We start from the raw sequence: 18,955 nt of genomic DNA on the forward strand, positions 1-18,955 counted from the left end.
CAATTCATAATTCAGTGGGTTACCTCTGGGTACAGTTACACAAGACACATGGAGGTATATACTGTGATCAATAACATGCACAAAGTCCCATCTATGTCTGGTTACAAAACAAAAATAATAATAATAATAATAAAAGTCCAAAATGTAAAATAAAAAGTCCTGATCACACAGTGTGACCATAAGAGCGATGGAAGACCTGCATCCCAGTAACGATCAATGATCCTAGAAACAGTTGATTAATAATATGTATGTATATTATACAGTGTTATATTCAGAGCTTTCAATGTGAAGAACTGGAGTCGTGCAAAGGAAAATAAAAAGCTGATGAAGAATAAAATCAGCAGCTTTAGTAAAAAAACAAACATCTGATGGTCCTTTTTCTTTTTTTTGGTCTTAAATTATAATAAACTTCAATATTTACCTGTTTTTGGTACATTGGTCTGACAAAACATGTTTTTTTTTAAATCTTTCACAGTTTTCTAGATAAAATAATCAGCCAGGTTAATTAATAATAATAATAATAATAAAAGTAATAGCTGCTAGTTGTTCTTATCGGATGAAATGTGTAAATCTACTGGTTCTACTTCAGAGCTTCTTACAGTCACGATTAAAAATGTTCTGTCGGGTTTTATCGCAGTAGGCACCGTCAGACAAACAAAAACGGACTTTAGCTTATTCAATAAAAACTCCCGCAGTCTTTACGCTCAGTTGCCAAAACATTAGGTACACCAGTGAATGGATTCCTGCACTAAATCTTAGCTTCGTGACCTGTTGTAGTGTTCAGTTTTACGTTGAAACCGTGTTCAGACGTGTTCGTCCATTAACATCCGATCACAAGCGGCCAGCTTTAAGTACAGACGTGGAAATACCCAGGATGCATCTGTGTGAAACAGGCGTTCATGGTTCTGAAACAGCGGTAGGTAGAGATCCATTAGAGACAGCAGCTGTTACAATAATCTACTGCAAATGAGGTCGTTGTTTATTTCTATACAGAGACACTGGGATCTGATCTGAAGTGGTGGCTGTGGGGACGCATGTGGAGACGCATGTGGAGACGCATGTGGAGACGTATGTCTGATACCAGGTGTGAACACAGGTATCAAAGCTGGACACTTGTGTTCAGATTGTTCAGCTCGGATGTTAATGAAAGGTCTGAACGAGGTCGACTGTGATCATTGCGGAGGATGTCGTTTGTGGTGCTTCTGTCATTGAGCCTAGCCACCTGACTACAAAGAGGTTTGTCAAAATAATAGGAACGCGTCTGAAGACTAATTTTAAATACTCCAGGTTTAGAGCAGGATATCTTTCACCCAATTTTCCTGTCACAATAAAGGCACAACTGCCCCCTCCCCACCCCTCCCCTCCAAAAACGTCATTCATTTTCACTAGTGCACCTCATGAACCGTCTGTCCAGTGTGTATCTCCCTCACTCTGTCTTCCTCCCATCAGTCTTTGCAGGTAGGTCCAGTGTTGAGTCTAAGCTACACATTAGGAACAGTCTTCCGTGCTCGCTCCTGTCCACGGCAGCACGTTAATGGCGTCCTAACGAGTCCGACTACTGCGCTGCACACAAGTCTTTACGACACGGAGTCTGTACACGTCTCTTCCCGTACACTCTGCATGCTGAGGGCCTCGCCGTCTCTGCAGCAGGAGCTTTGCTGGGTAGCCGGTGACCTGCCGACTGCAAAGCAGCCTGTACGTCCCGAGAGGGCGAGCAGCACATCCGACGCTTTCTCTCACAGCACGTGGCAGCAGTTGTACTGAGCCAGCGGCAGGATCTTGGGCTTGTTGTTGGTCGGTATGTTGAAGGCCAGAGCTTTCTCACACAGAGGGAACTGAAAGAGTCTCTCCCGTAGCTTTAAGCTGTGCCGTTTGCCCTGCTCCGCCCTCGGCGCCGGCTCGTCCCGGGTCCCCAGAGCGCCGTTGGGTGGAGACCTCAACTGGTCGTCTCTCCCGCACTCGCCGTTCGTTCTCTCGTCTTGCTCTCTTTGCGTCTCCTTCCCGTTCAGGCTCAGTCTGGCGGAGGGCGCAGAGACGGGGGAGGAGTGATTTGAGTCAGATTGAGGCGGTTTGTTGGTGTTGTTGTTGGGCTCCAGCTCCTCGTCCTTCCCGTCCTCTCGGGTCGTGGGGTCCCGCTGCCCCTGACAACACGGCACGCCAAAGCCGGGCAGGGAGGACGGAGGGACTTCGGGAGTCTGGCTGACAGACCTGTCTCCGTGACTGACTGGTTGATCTGAAATCACACAGCCGCCATCTTCTTCCTCCACTTCTATCTCCATCTCCACTTTCTCCTCCTCCACGATGATCTCCACCGAGCTTCTGGACTCTAACTGATTTTCTGCCTCAGCTTCTCCCTCTGCCTCCTCCTCTAACAAAGACTCCAAACTTTGTCCCTCTTTCACCAAACATCCATCATCTTCTTCTTCCTCCTCCTCCTCCTCCTCCTCTTCTTCCTCACAGATCTGCTGCAGTGCTGGGAGGTTCTTGGTGAGAGGAGGCTCTTCGACTGGAGGCGGACGGAGGGTGAAGGTGAGGCTGGGCTGCCACGGGGCGGGGAAAGCCTGCGGCGGCGGCCTCGCGGCGAGCAGATCCCCACACTCGGGAACTCCTGAGCGTGGCGAGCTGGGAGAAAGGGCCCCTGAGAGCCAGTGTGGAGGGGCCTCCGGGCTGAGGAGGGCGCTATCCAGGCCCTGCAGCCAGTGGTGGGCTTCTATCTCATCGAGGGAGGCGCGATGACACGGATCCTTCTGCAGCATCCTGGAGATCAGACTGATAAGAAAAAGACAGAAAATTTGTTTTAATCTCTTTTTGCAACTGATCTGAAACAGAAACTGACTCAGCATTAATCTCTACAAATTGTAAATATGTCCAGAAGGTTGTTCTGCTCAATTCAGCTCCTTTTCTGAAATCACTAAGGGGCAAAGTCATATGACGAACGTCGGGTCAGATGTTCCAGGACGTGTTTGTAGCCGCACATCTGAGAAAACCACTCGTCTGGGAGTATTTATTCACTTCCTAACCACAGATGACGAAGAAGAACTTGAAGTAAAGATAGTTTCCCGTTGCTAGGTCATGCAGTTTGAACCAAATCAATAAAATATGTGTTTTTAAGCTGCAGACACTCAAACTAAATGTTTTCAGAACCTCATTCCATGTCTCTGGCACTCAGGTCTCTGATCAAAGCAGCAGTAACAGTGGAAAGCAAGCAGAATCTGAAGTGCAGTCGTAGTAAATAGTTTTATCCTGTGAAGTGCAGCAACACTCAATCTCAAAACTCTAATATCTAAGTTTAACTTTCAAATCATGCTAGCCGTATCATCTGAGCAGACCCTTTGAAGTAATTTTGGAGAATATTCTGGACAGTATTTGTCATTATTTTTTGGACTGGTGCGATAATAATAACATAGATTTGCATAAATCAAGTGTATTTGCCCACTCCAATGTAGATTAAATATTAAAAACTTGAAAAATATACTTTTAAGGAATATTTACAACAGATGGCGGGATTGATTTGTTAGCGTTAATCCCACCTTCATTATGGAAATTGTGGTTGAATATTTTTAGCCCTCATTCAGACAAAAACCATTGCATTAAACCCAACAGATCTTTATCATTAAATTCAGTTAATAAACTCCTGCCGACCATTTTCAAAAGTTTGCCCTCTTGCTGCTTTTTAAACTGCAGGACAGTGGGTGTGTCTTTGTCTTGATAAGACAGTATTTCTTTGTTCCAGGAGTGTGTTTGTGTACCTTTAGCACGACTGAAATACAGTTCAAGGACACTGAGGATTTCGAAATAAAGAAAACAAAAGCCAACATCTGAGGAGCCATAACGTTCGTAAAGTATCTGCAGCAGATGGGAGAATCCTTTGAGACAAGCAGGACGCTGAAATTATTCACTGAAATGTACGCTAATGAGATGATTTTACGGTCAGCAGCTCCTTGAGACTCATCACATTCACTCCGCCAAATCGACTCTCAGAAATAAAGCACGCAAAGATGATTAAATCAACATCTGAGGCTGCTTTTTTTTTTTTTCTTTTAATGCGTGCGTGACTATTCAACAATATACTCACTCTCTGCAGTCGTCGGAAATGTGGTTGGGGACGGAGTAGCGGCAGTCCAGGATCATAACCAGAGTCTCGCTGTCGTTGGTTTCCTGGAAGGGAGGGACTCCACACACCAGCATGTACAGGATCACCCCCAGAGACCAGATATCTGGAACACACACAAAAATATGACTAAAGTTAGCCTTAAATAGCAAATCATCTGAGGTCTTAAAATATCCTCAGCTCTCTGATCATATTTAGAGCATTTGGACCTTCAGGTGAGGTGAAAAACCTCAAATCTGCACGGCTGCTTAAAGGTTTTTGCACCCCTCAAGATTTATGTTTTCAGTATCTTGTGCTGATCAGTCATCTACAGTTTTCTAAACATTATGTGGACAAGCCAGAAGACTGTTTGGGAAAATGTTTTGTGGACCAATGAGTCCAAAGTAGAATAGTTTGGTTTAAATTTGAGGCGTCACGTTTGGAGATGAAACGAGTTTCAGAACCTCATCCCGTCCATGAAACATGGGGGTGGTAACGTCCTTGTTTGGGCCTGCTTTTGCTGCATCTGGACCAGGATGGCTTGTCATCATTCATGGACCAATAAATTCTGAATTATACCAGTGAATTCTAAAAAAAGATAATGTCAAGACGTCTGTCCATGAGCTGAATCTGAAGAGAAACTGGGTCACGCAGCGAGACAACAAGAACCAAGAACACAAGTGGTTCTACAAAATTAATGTTTTGGAGCGTTCCAAGCCAAAGTCCCGACTTTAATCCAGTAGAAATGTTGTGGAAGGACCTGAAGCAAAAAAGTTCATGTGAGGAAACCCACCAACATCTCAGAACTGAAGTGGTTCTGTTCTGAGGAATGGGCTAAAATCCCTCCAAGCTGCTGTAGACCACTGATCAGCAGTTACCAGAAATGTTTAGTTGCTGTTATGTCTGCCCAAGATTCATTTTTTTGAATAAACAAATACACAAGCAAGAATATTTCTGTTTCACTTGTTTGGTTGGGTTCTCATTGTCTACTTCCAGGACTTGTGAGAAAATCTGCGGATGCTTTGAGTCATTTTTATGCAGAAATGTATAAAATTCTGAAGCAAACACTTTATACACAAAAGCAGTACGTCTGGAGCAAGGTTAAAATACATTCAGTCATGTCACTCAATGAGATGAAGTGGAAAGTCTGCGGGTAACGGCTGGACGTCCGGTTTTTAAGTGTCAAATATGCGACACGACTGAACCTCTGACACGGAAACACACCCAGGCTTCCTGGTGCTGACCACCAACATTGCTGACAGTGTGTTCTTTCCTCGTCCCCTCCCTTTCCTTCCTCTTTGCCACTCATCTCCCCCCCTTCCTCCCTCCCTCCCTCAATGGAGGGCCGTGCAAACTGAGAACAGCCTGAACCAAGCGAGAACACATCGGCCGGTTCAAGGAAACGCACACATGCAGAGGAAGAGGGCGCTGAAGGCTGAAGGCCATGACAAACAGAGGGCTTGTTGTGGTGCTGTGCTATTCTGAGAATGATCTTCCCCTCGTTTCTCTGCCTCCCCAGCACTGGAAATAGGAACACTGCGCTGTCTGTTCACATCGTGTGTTAACCCTGATGTTACACTGGAAATATCACAGATCATATATAAATATTACAGGCCACAACTCATGTCGCTAATGTCGCAATCTGTTGCATGTGTGAAATAAAGGGCAGTGGTTTGACTTGCCCACATTTAAAACTTCTGCTATAATATCTGCAAAAACATTAATATACAGTATATGCTAACCATTAGCTTTTTAATCAGCTACTTCATCTGTGCAGGATGTCAGTATGTCGCGTATATGGACTTTTATCTAGGGTTGCAATGAGACTTGACTGAGGATCAAGGATTTTATGATCCAATATCTCTGTATGGATTCAAATGGTTCAGACGTTTTTCACAAATCTGGAATTGTGTCAGAAAAACACAAATATTTCACACACAACTTCCTATTTTAGATAAACATTGCACCGCAGGGATCTGGTACATGTGCAGTGGGATTAATTTATTAGCTTTTAATACTTCATTAAAGCACAAACCAATCAGATAACGAAGGATTCAAACAATACAGAAACACTGTGCTTCATTCAGATCCTCACATGTACCAGCCTCATGTGCGACGAGGCATTCAGCCATCGTCCCGCATTTTTACTCATGATGGTCCAAACAACGGGCTTCAGTTCTCCACCGTACAAATGCACAACCACGTGCACGCCCACTGGGAACGCGCGCGTGCACGCTCACCACGGTCTAGAGGCATGTTATGCAACAGGGAGAAGCCGCTGACTGCTGGGAGTGTACTTTTCTCTGTTCTCTGGGGAATATCACACATTCTCAGCACACATTAGAGGCCTGCTGACAGTACAAACATCAGCCCCACACACTGTGTATATATATAAACCAGATGTAGCTCGGCTGAATGGAAACTTTAACCATAAAAGCTTGTGCAAAAAAAAAAGGCAGGGTGAAGGATCCTGACTCGGTGGCCCTGCCTCCTTTGAAATATCAAGACTAGATATGTCATCAGGGGTCAACATGGATCAGTCTGTTACGAAGGGTCCTCTAAAAAAAATAAAAAGGAAGAAATGCAGGCCACATTTAGAAGCTAAGCTATGGGAGTTGAACTGTATCGTAAGAAATGGACCAATTAGGGAGACAAATCTCATTATTCTAATGGGATTATGTTGTAACTCTGATATAAAGATCCTGATGAGGACGGAAAGCAGATGACAGCATGTACGTTTCACTTTAACTGATAAAGGGAGGATTTTAATTAGGGCTGGGTTTAACAGAAAAAATCTGCTTTCTGATTCAAATCTATCGTCATTCAAAAGATCTAATATTGATTCATTAAATTCACGGCGTTTCCTGCATCCTCTCGTTAGATAGCTCACTGGTGGTCTCGCGAGGCCGGCTTCGCAAGACAAATCTCGCAAGGTCACGCAAAGAGATTAGTCCACATGTGAGGGACTAATCAAACCATGACAGGAGCTACTACAACCCTGAAAGCACCGTCAGGACTGAAAGCTGATTGGTTTAAAAAAGGTTCTGGGTTCTAATCCATGGGCCGACTGGGTCCTTTCTGTGTGGAGTTTGCATGTTCTCCCTGTGTCTGTGTGGGTTCTCTCCAGGTACTCCAGCTTCCTCCCACCGTCCAAAGACATGCTGGTTAGGTTCATTGGTATTTCTAAATTGGCCATAGGTGTGAGTGTCTCTCTGTGTTAGCCCTGAGATAGACTGGAGACCTGTCCAGGGTGGACCCCGCCCACCCCGCAACCCTTCACAGAAACAAGCGGTTACAGAAGATGAATGAATGAATGATGTGAAACTAGAGGGAAAATGATGATCTTGCGTAGTGATTTTAGTCTGACAAAAAATATTAGTACTTTCTCTCTGTAAAAGTGGATATAATGGCCATAGTTTTAGCACGCAGCATTGGACGGGTCTGCGAGAACGAACGTAAAGAAAAAGTTCAAAGGATAAACAGAAGATGTTCTCGTCTGAACATTTAAATCCACAACTATTTCCAAGTCAGGCCAGCTCTAACAGCAAATAATCCTTGGCTAAACAAGTCTGGTTTAGTCATAAATTACGGCGGCTACAGGTTTATGAGCGAATGTAAATACGACACTGAGTTACGGCCGAGGAGTCGGTTCTTGGCGGCGAGGTTTGCGGATGTCCGATAAGAACGAAGGAGGAGATAGGCGGTTGGAGCTCAGTTCTGCGCAGGAGGAACTCGTGTGTTTGACAGAGGAGCTGTAAATACTATTATAAATAGCACTCACTGTATATATGATTGGGTCGTTTGGTTGCTATGGAAACGTGCTCTCAAGTGCTCTGACGCACCTCTGGGATTATTTTGTTGCTTAATTGTCCTATTTGAGCAAACCAGAACATTATGACCACCTTCCTGATATTGTGTAGGCCTCCAAAACAGTTGTGACTCATCAGAGAATGGACATGGGCCTTCTGAGGGTGTCCTGTGGTGTCTGATCAACAGAATGTTGGTAGTGGGGGGGCCTTTGAGGGGAGGGGCCTCTGTGGATCATCCCACAGATACTTGATCAGTTTGGGATCTAGTGAATTTGGAGGCCAGGTCAACACCTTGTGCTGTTCTTTTTTTTTTTAGTTGTTCCTAAAGCGTTTTTTTGTGTTTTTTTCTGCTGGGGATGGCTGCTGCCATCAAGGAGTGTCATTGCTATGGGGTGGGGGTGCCTGATCTGGTCTCGGTGGGTGCTACATGTCTAAGTAACATCCACATGAATGAATGCCAGGTCCAAACGATTCCCAGCAGAACATTGGATGGTCGGGGTGGTCAATTTACTTCTCCTGTCAGTGGTTTTAATGTTATGGCTGATCAGTGTATCGTGACCTGGATGACTTAGAACCCTCACGGACAACAAGCCATCACAATTTAAAGCCTTTAAACCCTTCCACTTGTTCATTGTTGTCCCACTTCGAGCATTAACTTTGGGGACAAAGTGTTCACTTGCTGCCTGATATGTCCCATCTGCTGAATGGTGCCATGATAATGAGATAATTATGTTATATAATAATTGGACGGAGGAAAAAGCCTCCTTATAGGACTCAAAATAAGTCCGACAAAGTAATGTAGTCTGGGGTCAAGCTGTGTTTGTGCAGCACTCATCGGTAAGAAGTTTTATTTAGAGTAATAACTTTCCAAGGGTCCTGTTTGGCTGACTGCCACATCATATACACCACTCATGTCTCTGCTGCAGGGCGGACGGTGGACGGCGGACGGTGGATGGTTGCTCATTACCCAGCCGGTAGCAGCACATGGAAACTCACCCCCTATAAACATCCTATTTTAGATCAAGGACGTACAGAGCTGCATAACCTTAAACGCTTTCCAGACAAAACCTCTTTGTCAGTGTTTTCATATAAACCTGGAGGCTGCTGCACTGTTTATATCAACAACCTCTTTTTCCCAAAGCTTGAAAACCGCCACGTACAAGTGTGATAGCGCAGCAAACAAATCATTTGTCTTAGCAACAAAATCCAAAAACAGACGCCGCATCACTTTGAGAGGAAATTGTGCAACACTGAGAACAAACGAGTCTTTTCAGGCACATCGTGTCCTAATGTGTGAAGATGCTCTGAAGACACGTGAAAGAATTGCCTTTTTGCTTTTTGTCGTTTTGCCTGTTGCATTGTTTGAAAGGAAAGCACCTAAAAAAACCTTCCTTCAAATTGAAACTGTGCAAATTTAGGAACAACTTCATTTTCATTTTCTCATCTGTGAAGTTAACACTCATGAGTCAGTGAACCGTCATACATACAGGTTGTGTTCACACGCTGATGGTCAGCTGTTATGTAACCTTGGAGGCAGTGTTTATCTTTGTCAAGAGGCCCCGTGGACATTCCTGTCTCTCCTCCACATCATATGATGATCGACAAACACGCCCATTATGTCCTCAAACAGAGCACACATGTGCTTACTTGCCAAAACATTAGGTACACTACTGAAAACAAACTCATTTTAATAAGGCCGGGTATCGCTACGGATTTCTAGATTCAATTTGAAGTACATTAATTAAGAGATATTTCTGTTTCAACTCTATTTTACTGATAACTAATGGTGTCACTGGTTAAAGAGATTTGTGGTATTTCAACAATATGTTCCCTCTAGTTTCACATCTTTCACGTGTCTTTGCTTTTGCGCAACTCTGAACTCTGTCGTCAAACGTTTTAAATCCAATCAGCTTTAAGGCCTCGCGGTGACCTCAGGGTTGAAGCTTCTGTCATGTTTTGGATCTCCATCACACGTGGACTCATCTTGTTGCATGATGTTGCGAAAGGATGCGACTTTTATAAGTCGATATCGGATCGGTCTTATTCTAAAAAAGTGTTTGTAGTAGCTGCTCTGGAGCTTTCTTATCCTCGAAAGTCTCCAGTCTTTACACTCTCTTGCCAAAACATTAGGTACAGTAGTGACTGCATTCTAATGTCTGTGAAGAATGTGGTATATCCAAAAAAAAAAAAAAGCTGAGAACAAGGACAACTGTGGAGTTTCTTGAAGTCACTTCGCTGTACATCCAAGTAGCTTCTTCAGGACAAGTGGTGAAATATCTTCAAGAAACTCTACAAGTCTAGTTGCACTTGTTTTCTGCTTTTTCGGGTGGTAAATGCTTTCTAATATGTTGGCTCTGCACTAAATGTTAGCTTTTTATACATGGACAGCATTAGAGCAATGAATAAAAGTAGTCATAGGTACAATATGATTTGACAAAATAATTCAAATGCTAACCATGTCGTGTCCTTACTGATACAGAAAGAACAACATACAGGCAAGAAGAAAAACAAAAGATGTGCACACATATGTGTCTGTGCACCTGAACACATGCATGCACATGTTGACTTGCACCCATGGGTGCAGACCCTGGGGGGTTTCTGAAAAACATGAACATGTCCTCCCCAATAAAAATAACCTAAATTATTCGAAATTGAACAAATGTATTTTCAGACTTCACATTCTTCACATTTTAGATTCACATCTAAAAAGAAATGATTGAAATGGTGGAAGTACCGTGCAGTACTTTTTGAATGATATGGCGAGACTTTACGTAGTTGTGATTTATGGTGGCATGGTATAAGTTGCACACCATACCCCCCAATCCTGACATTGGATCTGCACCCCTGCTTGCACCCATATGCCCAAACATACAATAAACATACACAATTGCACACATGCACATGGGCACATTCATAGGAACAAAACATGGGAGAGACATGTTGTTGTCAGTAGGTTGCCACTGATTACAGCAATATGGTTATTGTTTTTCTTAGATAAGGCATTGAGACAGGTTATCACCTCTTCTTGTAATACAGGTGCTCCATTTTTCCCAGGGGGCATCACCTCTGTCCCTTTGTAATCTGAGACTAAAAGTCAGTAGGTCCATAGTTTGGATGTCTTTAATTATGGCTTCCTACTGATTAACCGTGGGAGGTTCGGCATCGAGCCGTCTTCTTGTTAATGTTCAGTTTATGTTGAAACAGCGCCAGAATGGCGGCAATTCAACTTTATGATCATTTTGGAGGACGTAGTTTGTGGTGTCGTTAAACTAGATTGGATTAAACACTGAATTGTTTCTGTTATTTTAGAAAACAGGAACATGTGTCGGTACAACACATACATTAACAATAACATCCACTAGTACTACAAACTGAATCAACAGCTCTCTCTGCTATTTTAATTTAATGCTGGATACCACATCCTTCCTTAAGCTTTACTGCAGGAGCATGTTTTCACGAGTGTACCTAATAAACTGGCCACAGAGGATTAAACAGCAGCTTGTTTCAATGAGATATCAAAGTCTGTGTTGGTGTGAGACGGGTTTATGAGTCACCTTGCTAAGCTGAGATCACCATGGGACGTCTTTTGTCCTCGGTGCAGCTCAAGATTACCACACACACACACTCACACACACGTTTTAGTGTTTTTTTTTAGGTGTGTGCGACAGAAGTGTACATTTCTATCAAAGAGATGACATAAGTGTGATATCCGCAGGTTTGAGTCATGTTAGAATAAAATAGAACAGACAAGTGCACTTCGTCTGAAGCGAAGCAGAAAACGGGCCTGCAAGGAGGTAAATATAGATTTAAATGGACGCCCTGCGCGTGGCCGCTTTAAGAAACAGGAACTTGCATAAAAAGAAGAAAAAAAAGGAACTAATGATAAGTCATGTTGAAGGTATGGGTGCATGTGAGCAGAGTTTTATTGGGTGCAGATGAATTTGTGGTTAAAACGCTGCCAAAATCCAGCTTAGCAGATAAAACCCAGCCTGAGATACATAACGCCAAATCCTCTCAGTTCTGATACAACATGAAATCTCACCAGTAGCTTTAGTAGCTGCTCTGGAGCTTCCTGTTATGTTTTTATTTTAGTTTTATCTTAAAATGTGTCCATTTACTTGTGGCATCACAGTTAACATTAGGTGAAATTTCATTCACGGTCAGGATTAAAACGACTAAACAATTAAAACAGACTTAAGCTTTTTGAATAAAAACAGTCTGCAGTCTTTACACTCCCTTGCCAAAACATTAGGTACAGCAGTGAATGCATTCTAATGTCTGTGAAGGTTCTAGTATATCCCAAAGAAAGCTGAAAACAAGGACGACTGCAGAGTTTGTCACACACACATCACTCGACCAACCTTTCTACTACAGATAAACATTAATTCATTGTGCTTTCTCTTTCTGCTATCTGTTTTTCACCTCACACACACACACACATATATAATTATATATATATATATATATAATAAATGCTTGCTATGCAGTGTGGGAGCAGAGTGGTGAGCTGCAGTGTTTGGTTCTGCTGCAGAACGTGCCCACTTGGCTCAGGACAGGCTGGCTCGCTTAGACTGACCCAGATACACAAACTAATCCTCAATGGACATACAAACACACACTGATCCAGACACACAAACACACAATCACATCCTGGCACATGAGTTATGGAAGAGCTAACAGACCATGGACACACACAACAGATAAGAAAACATACACACACACAAATATATATATAAACACACACACACACAGGATCATGGGAACAAACATAACCACACAAATGAAAGTGATGACTCTGCACACAGCCACACAGCTTCGTTAGCAGTGTTTTTGTTAGAAGTTTCCAGAACAGCTACTAACTGAACTTTGAAATGACATTTATATATCCACACTTCTATATATGGCCACTTCATTAGGTACACTAGTGAAAACATTCGACCACAAACTCCACCAAAACGATCATCCAGCTGAATTACCACCTTTTTGACGCCGTTTCAACCTCGCATGAAGATAATATTCTGAGCAGGACTGTTCTATTCTATAAACGGACCTCCCTAAAGATTTTTGAATCTTTAGGGAGGTCTGTTTTATACCAAATATTCACTTAAAGTCACCATAAATTAAATTGAATGTACATTTTGCCCAATATAGGCCACATACAAAAAAACTTTCCAATTTTAAAGCATATATATTCCCAGAGAAAGATTTAAAAATGTTGATGAGTCATCCTGCACAAGGGGGCGTGTCCTTTTTATTTTCTAATTTTCATGCACCTCCCCTTTTTCTCCTTTGTGACCCACACTCTACAGATTTGGTTCTTGGCTTGAACCTTTACGGCAAGAGCCTACTCAGTCCATTAGAACCGACCAATCAGAGCCGACTGGGCTTTTTTTGGTCGTAGTTGCTTCCTGTTTTTACAGGAAATGCATAAATATGTTAAAAACAAATAACACTTTGCTAGCCGTTTTCATAGGGACTTTAATGTAATTTAGCTACGAGCTTAATAACCTTAATTGATAGCATTCGTAGCACCGATCTACTGTTAATACCAAGTCACCTGCAGAGTTTTTCCCCGATATTATAGAGCATCCAATAAAACTAACACTTCATTTCCAACAATCCAGGACGGAATAAAAACAAAAATTTGCTCACCCACAGCCGGTGCATCGTACTCTTCTCCAAGCAGAATCTCCGGAGCAGAATAAGCCAGCGACCCACAGCTGGTGGCCAACATCGTCCCCGGCTGGAACAAGTTGCTGAACCCAAAGTCCGTTAGCTTCACCGCCCCCTGCTGGGGAAAGAAAACCACGTTCTCGGGCTTCAGGTCCCGGTGCACCACGTGGAGCTGGTGGCAGTACGAGACGGCGCGAACGATCTGAGCAAAGTGGCGCTTGGCCGTGCCCTCGGCCACGCCGCCCTCGTGTCGCAGGATGTAGTCGTAGAGGTCGCCGCCCTCTGCCAGCTCCATGACCAGGTAGAGGGTGGTGGGCGTGTCGATGACCTCGTAGAGGCGAACCACATTGGGATGCTGCACCAGCCTCATGCACCTGAAAAGAATTGGAAGTAAAGGTGAGAGGTGTTAAACGGGAAGCCTCTTATTTGTTTTTGTTCAGGTCATAGAGTCTAAACAGGGGTGTCAAACTTTTTCAGTGACATAACAGTGCAACCCCTAGTGAATAAATTAGGAATAGCAGTTGTTTATATTGAAAAATTCAATGTCATTTTCACAGGATTGGACCTTCTGGTGGGCCAGTTTTGGCCTGTAAGTCGTATGTTTGACACCCCTGGTCTAAAATCAGAATGTCTGTTAGAAATCCCATTTAATTTGACCTAAATAAACACAGACAGACAAAGTGCTCCTGTTATTTTGTTTAAACCGTTTTTTTCAAACCTTAATCTGCTCTGTCTGTTAGAATAATTGTTTCCACGTACCTCACTTCCTGCAAGAGGTGGCTCGTTGCCATTACGTCGAGTTTCGTCTTGTCAATCATCTTGACGGCCACCAGTTGCCCGGTGTTGACGTGACGGGCCAGTTTAACCACGGCAAAGTGGCCCCTGCCCAGCGTCCGACCCAGATGGTACAGCCCGCTGAGATCAGAGCGACCGGGGCTGCTGCTCCTGGGGTCGACACATCCGTCCTGGGGCGAGGTCGTGTCTCCAGAGGAGTCCATGATTGAAACAAATGGAGGGAGCGGATTTGAAAAGGGACGAGGGATTGAACAGGAGACGGGAAATAGTTGCGTCAAGGTGTCAGGGACAAGATCCTCACTGCTCGAGAGTCGCCTGGCAGGACAAAGAGAAGACAACACAATGAAGCAAAACAAGTGTGCTAATAATTTTGGCCTTTGGGCCCAAAGGGAAAGAGGCTTTAGATGAGGTCAGCTGCTGCTAATGCCTCATCCCTCCAGGCACTAGACCAGAAATAGATTGATAATACCCATCATTTAACAAAGGCACAGACGACAGAACATGTCCAGATTAAGTAGAGAACACTATATTACTACTGTAGTAGAGTAATAATACGATAAAAAGCAGCAGAGGGTGAAATATTATTCTCTCTGATGTTAAAGGGCTGTGTTTGTTAGTCGTTGTGTCTCTTTGTGGTAGTTAGGCATCTCGTTGTGGTTGTTTTGTCCCCCTTAACGGTTGTTTTATGTCTCTCTGTAGCTGTAGCCCTTTTGTGCCACGTTGTCATTATCTTGTACCTCTCTGCGGTCTTTTACATCTCGTTTTAGTTGCTTTTCTGTCTCTTTGTACATCTCTGTAATAATTTGATTTCTGTGTAGCAGCTTTTTCCCCTGTGAACTTCCTCTCTGAAGTTGGTTTATGTTCATTTGATTAGCTTTTCAGCAATAGGCCCTATAAGCTCCTTGACGTAGTTTGTGCCTTTTTGCAATAGTTTTGAATCTCTTTGTGGTAGTGTTGCGTTGGTTGGTTGTGTGTCTCTTTGAATTGCTTTGTGAATATTGTGTTTTGGAAAATTCTTCTTGTTTTGTTGTGGTTTTGCGATTCTTTATACTTACGTACATGTTGCTGCACTATGTGATTGTTGTTCCGGATCTATCTTTGCTTGCTTTTCCTTTTTTGTGGTCGTTTTGAGTCTTTCTTGTAATATCCAAAAAAACGTTTAAGAAAGGCAACTGGACTAGTAGAGCTTCTGCTGATTCATCAAGTTTTCTGATGGGCTACACCCACAGATGTTCCTGTTTAAAACCTCAACTTCCCACCGGTACCCTACAACTGAAGAAGGTACTCGGTCGAAACGTCTTCTCAAAAAGTCTAGGTGCCTTTCTTGAACGATATACCATGACCTGGATGACTGACATATCTTTTTTTGTCATGTTTCACATCCCTTTGCGCAACAATTACACACGTCCATATTAAGTGGAGACTGCTAGATTACTATGTAGTACGGTCATAGTACAATAAGAAGCAGCAGAGGGTGAAATATTCTCTTCTCTGTTTGACTCTATCTCAAATAACGCCATCTAGCAGAAACAGCACGCCAAATCAATAGTGTAACCGGACACCGTAATGTATGTTTGAGAGAGTGTGCACGTGAGTGAGTGTGTTTGTGTGTCACGACCGTGGTTAAGAGGGTCAGAGGGTGGTACTGGACCTGATGTCATCATCAGAGCTTCCCCAGGGTTCAAGCCGCCAACGCCGTCTTCATTACCGCGGTCACCATCAACGCGTCTGTCAACAACTGTTCACTGATACTGTATTCGTTCTGTTTTATTAGTTTATATGGCGAGTAGACTGGCAGATTTAAAGCCCCTGTGTTGTATGTGTGTAGTGAAACATTTACAGCTTGGTTGTATTTCTAAATGTCCCATAATAACCTTACATATTTTATCTTTGGCAAGGCCATTGGTGCACTTGCAGATAGTCTTTGGAATAATTTCAAAATGGTCCCGTTTGTGTTACTTGGTAGTTGTGGTGGTTTTTAAATCTCCTTGTAGGCATTCTGGGTCTATTTGTGGTTGTTTTGTATTTATTTGCAGCCATTTTATGCCTTTTTGACATCGTCTAGACTTTTACATCTTTGTTTTGTTGTTTTGTAGCCTCAGATTGATTTGGGGTAGGTTTCAGGGTCATTGATGTAGTTTTGTGCCATTTCGTGGTGGTTTTGTCTCTCTTTGTGGCTATGTTGTGTCACTATGTGATGATTTTGAGTCTGCATTTTGCATCTCTTATAGGACAATCTCTGTGGCAATTTTGTGGCCCTCGCTGGCTGATTCATTGAGATCGTTTTGCAACTATTATTGGTTGTTTTGAGTCTTTTTGTAGTAATTTTGCATCTCTTAATGCTTTTATTTTGAACTATTTGTGTATGTTTTTCAAATGTTTTGAATGTGTTTATGATAATTCTTTTTGTGACTTTGTTTTATCTCTCTTGTTGATTGTTTAGGGTCTTTTTTGTAGTACTGTTTTGTAATTGTTTTTCATCTCCTTACATAGTTGTTTTTACATATCTTGTTTTGTGTCTGCTTCTGGTAGTTTTAAGGCCTTGTGGTAGTTTTGCATCTGGTTGTAGTGTATTTGTGTCATATGTGACAGATTTGTGTTTCTTTATGGTAGAGTTGAGTTTCTTCTGTGCAGTGTTGTGTCTTTTTGAGACAGTTTTGTGTCTCCATGGTTACTTAGTCTCTTTGTGGTAGTTTTGTGTCTCTATGTGATAGTTTCAGTTTAACTGTGGTAGTTTTGCTTCTGTTTCATGTTGTTTTGTGTCTTTCTGTGGTAGCTTAATGTCTTATATTTTACACTTTTTTCAACTGTTTTGAGTGGGATGTCTTTTTTGTCTCTTGTTGGTTGTCTTGAGTCTTTTTTATGGAGTTTCGCACCTCTTTGAAGCTGGTTATTGTTAATTTGATTGGCTTTGGACATTGACAGTCATTTTAAAGTAAGGGTCCTTGACCACTCTGAGCTCCTTGATGTAATTTGTGACTTTTTACTTATTTTGAATATCTTTGTGGTAGTTTTGAGTCTGTTTGTTAAAGCTTTGTTTATCTTTGAAATCACTGGAATTTCAAGTAGGATAATTTGTCCTGTTTTTCAGTTTTGTCATGAGTCTCTTGCTGGTTGTTTTGAGTCTTTTTGAAGTGGTTATGCGAATCTCTGAAGTTGGTTTGTGTTAATTTGATTTTGGGAATAAGTGTCAACAGTAAACACTGATAGTCATTATACATTTTAAAGCGCAGGTTTGACAGAGATACATGAACTTATCAAACGGAAACGGCTCATTCTTTCATCAACAACAGCCTTAACATCATCACTTATGCATGACTACTGTAAAGTGCAGCATCACTGTTGTCACTAAATACAGCAGCAGTCTTTTGCGGCATGTTTAAAGCCCCTCTACAGTCAGTCAGACAGACAGTCAGACTGGCCTCCTCCGTGTTAAATATCTGCTGCTATCCTCGTCTGCACAGTTTTTTTATCAGAACCACAACACCGCATCCTCTTTACCCGGAGGCTGCCGCACTTGTGTCGAGGCCAGCTGTTCTCTACTTGGCCTCAGCTGCAGTCCCGAGGAGTTGGCACATAACATGTAGGCAACCGACGCTGACCGACTGTGTGAACACGCACACAGCGGTGCGAACTTACCATCGTTGCGCAAATATCCCGTGGCTGCGAGCGAGCGGCTCCGGCACCGGTTCTCCGAGAATTAGAGACGAAAGACAGCACCGCCTTCCCGCTTCCTTTCATAACGGCTCCGTGTCCGCGGTCCGTGTGTGTGGACATACTTTTCTCATGACCAACCCGCCCGCCCTCACTCCGTCCGGTCCTCCCTGGCTCGAGCTGAGAGAGAGAGAGAGAGCCGCGCGCCAGAGAGAGAGAGAGAGAGAGAGAGAGAGAGAGAGGGATCTGGCACTCACAAGCGCGAGACAAGAATACAGCAGCAGCAGGACAGAACATCCCGTGCGCGCCCTGCGTGCACGTACACACTAAGCGCGCGTGTGTCCAGCAGCTTCCTTCTGACGTCAATGCATTCCGTCTCGCTCCCGTGGCGGCAGCAGCAGCAGCGGCGGTCGCGAGCCTCTGGTACGCACATCACAAGAGAGGAAAATAACTGAATGAAGGAGATTATATAACAGCCTAACGCGGTTTTCTCTAAATAACAACAATGAGGCACAGTGAGCGTCACAGTAACATATACACAAGACTGGGCCCTGTGTGGCTGAGGGGGACCCGGGGGAATATAGATATGACTGCTTTTTGACCCTTGTGGTAGTTTTGTGTCTCTTTGTGGTAGTTATGAGTGTATCTGTGGTCGTTTTGTGTGCTATTGCAGTAGAGTTGTGTCAGTATGTGGTAGTTTTGAGTGTATCTGTGGTCGTTTTGAGTGTATCTGTGGTAGCTGCGTGTGTCATAGTTGTATCAGTATTTGATAGTTTTGAGTCTCTTTGTGTAGTCATGTGTGTGTCATAGTAGAGTTGTGTAAGTGGTAGTTCTGAGTGTATCTGTGGTAGTTTTGAGTGTATCTGTGTGTGTCATAGTAGAGTTGTGTCAGTATGTGGTAGTTCTGAGTGTATCTGTGGTAGTTTTGAGTGTA

The 18,955-nt window shown here is 43.2% G+C and overlaps 1 protein-coding gene across 1 annotated transcript; it reads right to left on the reverse strand.

Moving 5' to 3' along the window:
- Window positions 1-1,393: 1,393 nt before the first annotated feature.
- On the reverse strand, window positions 1,394-18,136 carry snrkb (SNF related kinase b). Its single transcript, XM_084555803.1, has 5 exons — window positions 18,007-18,136; window positions 14,332-14,682; window positions 13,552-13,946; window positions 4,076-4,217; window positions 1,394-2,769 (listed from the first exon to the last, which is right to left on the reverse strand). Exons 2-5 carry the CDS (start codon window positions 14,568-14,570, stop codon window positions 1,737-1,739), a joined length of 1,809 nt encoding a protein of 602 aa, XP_084411929.1. The 5' UTR covers window positions 14,571-14,682; window positions 18,007-18,136; the 3' UTR covers window positions 1,394-1,736.
- Between the last annotated feature and the right edge of the window lie 819 nt (window positions 18,137-18,955).

The sequence above is a fragment of the Chelon labrosus genome, assembly GCF_963514085.1.
Source record: "Chelon labrosus genome assembly, chromosome: 11".
Lineage (NCBI taxonomy): Eukaryota > Metazoa > Chordata > Actinopteri > Mugiliformes > Mugilidae > Chelon > Chelon labrosus.

Bases quoted from the DNA above. Each gene is read 5' to 3' on its own strand.
- snrkb (XM_084555803.1), bottom strand. From the start codon at position 14,570: ATGGACTCCTCTGGAGACACGACCTCGCCCCAGGACGGATGTGTCGAC. The intron at 13,947-14,331 runs GTACGTGGAAAC...AATTCTTTTCAG, and splicing joins CACCTCTTGCAGGAAGTGAG to GTGCATGAGGCTGGTGCAGC. The intron at 2,770-4,075 runs GTGAGTATATTG...TTTTCTTATCAG, and splicing joins ATTTCCGACGACTGCAGAGA to TCTGATCTCCAGGATGCTGC.